The sequence below is a fragment of the Simochromis diagramma genome, unplaced genomic scaffold, assembly GCF_900408965.1.
Source record: "Simochromis diagramma unplaced genomic scaffold, fSimDia1.1 OVJJ01000176.1, whole genome shotgun sequence".
Taxonomy (NCBI): domain Eukaryota; kingdom Metazoa; phylum Chordata; class Actinopteri; order Cichliformes; family Cichlidae; genus Simochromis; species Simochromis diagramma.
Window position 1 is genome coordinate 2475583 of NW_024386892.1, and position 6000 is coordinate 2481582.

Sequence of the window (6000 nt, forward strand, 5' to 3'; positions counted from 1 at the left end):
GCACGCAGGAATGAATTTTGTTCACTCAAATTTAGTTTTTCTTCGCTCAAAATAAATTTCTCCTCAAAATGCAACACTTGCACCTGCAAACATTTTTTACATGCGCTCAGAATAGTGGCACAAAAATAACGCCATAGGTCCCTTAACAACTCAAATGATGTTGCATTTAAGTTGGAACAAAAACAGATTGTCACAGTGGTGCAAATGGATGATTGGCTCCACAATTCATGCTGCTTCTGACATTTGGTTAACTGAGGAGTGACATCATTCCAAGTCCTAACATTCAGCTTCCAGAAAAAGGAACGAAGCCCTGATCAGCAACAGCATGTTTTTTTGTTGTTGTCGTCATTTTTCCCCCTATGGTACCAAAGTATCCTGTATATTAGCGTCAAATGTGAAACTCTAGTATTGTGACACACCTAACGACCATCCAAACTGCTATTTTAAACATCATTAGCCCATTGACTCTGTATTTCTAAGGTGAGCTAGGCTAGTGCTTCTCATTTTCTATGCTAAGTTGGTGTAAACACACCTTGAGTCGAAACACAAACACATACTATTGTCTGTGTTCCACTCAGTAGTGTCTAATAAAGCATCTGTCTCTCCTTATTGAGTGTTTCACTATAGAGAAGCTGGGCCGCAGGCCTCTCATGATTGGGGGTTTTGCTATGATGGGTATCTGCAGTACTGGGATAACACTGGCCCTCATTTTACAGGTAAGTGTGTGTGTGTGTGTGTGTGTGTGTGTGTGTGTGTGTGTGTGTGTGTGTGTGTGTGTGTGTGTGTGTGTGTGTGAGAGAGAGAGAGAGAGAGAGAGAGAATACATATTTGAAGCAGTGTTTAACAAAAAGACACATTTTCGCTTAGAGAAGCTACATAACTACTGTCAGACTTCTTCAGTGTTCTGCTGTTTGTTCTCATTGCAGGCTCATTTGTCATTCATGCGCTACATCAGTGTCTGCTGTGTGGTGGGCATTATTGCTGGCTTCTGTATTGGCCCAGGCAAGTTGCTTTATACTGCATGTTAAAGGACTGGTTCATTTAAATGACAACTATTAACAGATTTACCTGTTCAAAGTTTTGGTGTGGTTATCACATGATGTCGACAGAAGCAAAAAACAAAAAAATAAAAACATAAGAGCCAAAAAACAAACTAGTTTTTACACATGTGCAGATGCATCAAAGCGGTGGCTGCCTGCAAAAATCTAACTGCTGCCCATTTCATATTTGACAGTGATTAAATGGTTTTAACCCTCTCAGGCTCAAGTTTTTTGTTGCTAATGCACAACCAAGTCCTGCAGTGGTAAAAAAAACTCATAAAACATGTATGTGGGGTAATCAGGTTGTTAGTTTTTAACTGTTGCAAATCGGCAACGCCTGCCTGGAGAGGGTTAATATCAAGTAGACAACATTATGTCAGCAGGCATGGCATTCATACAGCTACAGGCGAAACGATTTTCTTTTTCCCACATGTTTTAGAAACCTTTGGGATTTTTGATATGTTTAATATCCATTTAAACGCGTGTGTTTGGAAACTGGAATCTTTTACTAGCCAGGATTTGTGGATGGGTTATATGTGAACTATTGCTGGGCAGAGCCGTGAACAATAGTGTGTTTAGAGACCCGTGCATGGTCTCAGATAAACAGACTATCACTGAATGCTGCTAAAAGAGTTTTAAGAGTTATATAAACCAGAATGTAATTTAAGCTTTTGTACAGGTGGATGACAATAGTTTCTAGAGTAGTAAACAGGTGAGTGTAGTCTGCTCTGATTGCAGCTGAGAATGTGTGATGTTATTCTTTTGTAACCTGTGAGTTGCAGGAGGTTTGGGTTGCTCTTTGTAGTGGTTGAACAGCACCCTCTGCAGGTCATGCCTTTAAAAATTTGTCTCTAATTTGAGTGAAAATCTTTTGTACTGCAGCTCTAGTTACATTTTCATTTATTCAGACATTTAAAAGTTTAATAAATGCAATTATTTATAAAAGTGATATGCATTCAAATCTTCTAATTTGAAGTTCCCTAACTGTATATTTGACTCTAGGTTCTAGGACCTTCTGTAAGAGAGACAAACAAAGCCGTTTTTACTGACTATAACAGTTAAATATTAATGATATGCATTCTTTGACACGTTTCTCGTGTCCATATGCGGATTTTTAGGCCCAAAGGCTGTATTGGTACGAGAGATGATAAATGAACATGTATTATAAAATCATGAACATAAATAATATAATTGCTTGCACACGCCCTGTTAATCTGCACATTAGTTTGTAATAAAAACTATCTGTTATCTCTGTGTTTCCTCTGGATGCTCCAGCTTCATCCAGGTGCATGTTATAAAGCTGCATATGGATGTAAGGTGGACAAAGTGCCTTATCCTGATCAATAATTGGAGCTATAGGATGAAGAACTTTGGAACTAGAGACCAAAAGAGTCAGATTGTGTTTGTTACTTATAAATTGTCTCAAATGTGAGACTAAATGACTTGTGAACACTATGAAATCGCTGCGAGAGCATCCAACAGCAATGTGTGACTGATGTTTGGTAAGTCCTGTCTTTTTCCTGTTGCAGCTGGAGTGCCGTTTCTGGTCACGGCAGAGTTGTTTAAACAATCTCACCGACCTGCAGCCTACATCATAGGAGGCTCACTCAACTGGTTGTCCAACTTCACTGTGGGATTCGTCTTCCCATTCTTACAGGTAGAAGCTATACACGGTCCTGGATTTCTTTACAAACGTAGTATGCAGAGAACTGATTGATGTAGTCCTCGAATACCCACTTATCCAGGATCCAGTTTAGGTCTTTATGCTTTTAATAGATTCCTTAAGAATCTATTAAAAGCATAAAGTCAGGGAGCTGTTAAATCAGGGGGAGCACACAGGATGGAATAGAGCAGCTGTCAGTGACAGCAGACAGGATACTGGTGAAGCCGCTAACAGCATGTGGAGGAGACCGGGGTAGTTCTAGGTTTCAAAGTGCTTCGCCTACGTCGATCCTGCTAAATGAAGACAGAAGGACACCGGTGCAGTCGTGAGCTGATGTGCTGCTGGCTGAGCTCGACTTCAGAACTAATGCTCAGTCTGCATAATGGGAGTAATGCAGTGTTACGCTTTGTTTTATCTCCCTCAAGTCGATATATCACTGTGAATGCCTCAGAAATCCTTCTCAGTTTCTTACTCCCTGTAGTCCAAGGAAACGTCAGAGTGTAAGAGTAACTACCTATTCTGACATACACAATGTCAGTTTACTCAAAGTGACATGGGTCACCTTTGATTTAAAACCAATTGTCCTTTTCTTTCTTTCTTCCATCTACCTGCAACACCAACCACCAGATGTCAGCCGGAGCTTACTGTTATTTAGTGTTTGCCACCATTTGTGCATCTGTTGCCGTCTATGTCTACATTGTGATCCCAGAGACCAAAAACAAGACCTTCATGGAAATCAGCCAGATGTTCTCAAAGAAAGAAGCAGTCTTAGAGACCCAGAGTCTGATCCATGTTGACCAGCTAAAGCTGCGGAAGCTGAATGGCTACGGTGGTCTAGAACATGCTTCGGTGGAGTTTGACAGCTCTTTGTCTGTACCTTAACTCAGACTTCACAGCCAATTCATTCCTTTGTATGTACATTGTAACAAAACAACACCTCACCTGTACCCAGTGTGCTATAGCTGAGTGAAGTTATTCTGTCAACTGAATATTTATATCCAAGATTTGTAAGAAAATTTACTTCATGGGTGCTAATTCAAAAGTATTACTCTGGGAGCATGGCGACATCACAGGACTATACATATAGTGAAACAGCCAGACAGGTTGGAAACAATCAACCTGTATGGTACGCAGACTTAAGACAAATGTCATTACATTTGAAAAACCCATTTCCTCTTTGGCCTGCTGTAATGGACCAGACCTGCCTATGGAACGGACTGTAACTCCCAACAACCCTAGTTTGATAATTGGGTAAGAAAATAGACGAGAGTCTTATACAGAGTTTCGATGGTTGTTCTACACTAAAATATTAGTTTCAGTTTCCCTGAGGTACATTAGGTGAGTGCCCTTCTTCTATCTCGACCCAGCAAATAAATCTGTTTTTATGTCAGTCATGATTTCAACCTTGATTATCTTGGTGAGTACGGTGCTATGAAAAATGTTAGCAGTGATGTGCACAACTGCAAGAAATTGTAACCACAACTGTACTTAAAAAAAATAATAACTGTTTTAATTATGTTGTCTGTGGAAGGGAAAGTATTTTCATGAAAAACTAAAATACAAATGACCTCTGGGGTCAGGGAAAAACAGGTCATTTTCAAATAAAGCCCAGCTAGTAATTCTTCTGAAAGGTAAACTTCATTTCTCTCCTCACTGTAACCAGTCATTTTGGGTTCTACACTTAACCAAAATACAAGTGAAAAAATAATTGTCCCAGAAGGAGCTCAGACACCAGCTGTTTGTCCCTTTTGTGTGTCATTTTACATTTTTTGGGTTCAAGCAGCTGATGGTTGTTTAGGTTGTTAGTTTCTTACAACAGACAAGTTCATATTCTGTTTAGTCAGCATTAGCATGTGGAATGGGAAGCAGTTAATTAGATAAGATCTTTGTTGGGACAAAGAAAACATGAGAGGATGAGATTGACACAGCTAAAGGAGAAGTTGCTTTATAGAAATAATAAATATTAAACAAATTGTTACTTCTTTGATCATGAAAAACCTCAGATGCTGTGGATACTGTTACTGCTACTGCCCTTTTATGTATATTTTAAAAGATGCTTACTGCAGACAGTTTGGGTGGTAAATTCTGTAAACTGGCTTTTTAGCCAGCATGAGTGAAATGAAATCGGACATGCACAGAATAAACTGTCTTCCTTTCAGTAGGAAACAAATTGGAGCTTGTAGACACAACAGCCTGTAAGAAACGGGTTGTGCACAGTACCACACACAGTACATGACAGAAATAAATCTTTTTTGAATCTTTTGTAGTCAGTAAGTCACAATCTAAGAAATCCAAATAACAAACTGCATGTTGTTAAATGTCACCATTTGTTGTATATGTATATTACCTGATGTTAAACATGATGTTTTCTCAAGTTGGTCCTGATATTTTAGACTGTGTCATTACGCTGTGCTGGTTGAATTGTTTTGCAAAGTCTGCTAAAATATAATTTATACAGAAAGTGAAACAGTTTAAATACATGAAAATGTGTACATAAGTCTAAAAGTTGTGAATTGTCAAAAGATAACTACATAAATGAAGTCCTATACCACTGTGCTTTCTGTGTTTTCATTACCAAGCATAGTTGACTGTCATGTTCCAGCAGCATTGTACAGTGATAAGAAAATTATGCTACTAACATATCTAAACTGTAGGAAAGACAAAAGAATCCAAGGCACTGGATTTTTTATTCACCCTCAAAAACACAAATCTAACTCCCTGCTGACCTCTAGTGGTCAGAAAAGAAGTGTCTGCTAGTCCAGTCTAACTGAAAAAACCATTCTTGTAAACAATGTAAACGATGCCAAAATTATGAACATTTACACATTTTAAAAATATATTTAAGCACTGCTGCTTATCTTGGCCTATTACTACCTTCTGACTGCTGAAATAGTGTGACATTAACAGAACTGTGCACCTGTACCCACACTTGCTCTGTTTGCATGTGGAAAAAAGCATCCAGGGGCCAACAATCCTCGTCTTTTTTATCATATACATTAAAAGAAAATTTCAATAACACAATCAAATGTGTGTTCAAGCCTTAACAAAATATCTGCTTTTCATTCACATATGGAGAGTTAAATAACCCAAAGATCTAGAATACCTGAAGCTTCAGTGAAGCTGATGAAAATTCATTATCTCAGGTTTTATGTGTGCATACAGCTGGCTCACCGGACTTTGGCCCTTGAGTAGTGAAATGTTGTGTTTGAATTGAGTTTTTAAAAATGCCAAAGTACACATTACAACTAAAACCACTTGCAGGCTCATACAACACAGCACAAATTAAATTAAGTTGAA

The 6000-nt window shown here is 38.5% G+C and overlaps 1 protein-coding gene across 2 annotated transcripts in view; it reads left to right on the forward strand.

Moving 5' to 3' along the window:
• Positions 1-5259, forward strand: part of slc2a15a (solute carrier family 2 member 15a) — a 30230-nt gene extending 24971 nt beyond the window's left edge. For both annotated transcript variants that reach the window (XM_040033906.1, XM_040033907.1), the window contains exons 9-12: positions 615-716; positions 927-1002; positions 2570-2697; positions 3331-5259. In XM_040033906.1, coding sequence (XP_039889840.1) covers positions 615-716; positions 927-1002; positions 2570-2697; positions 3331-3585 — 561 coding nt within the window. In that variant the 3' untranslated portion in view covers positions 3586-5259. The remainder of the gene's footprint in view (positions 1-614; positions 717-926; positions 1003-2569; positions 2698-3330) is intronic.
• Positions 5260-6000: the final 741 nt, after the last annotated feature.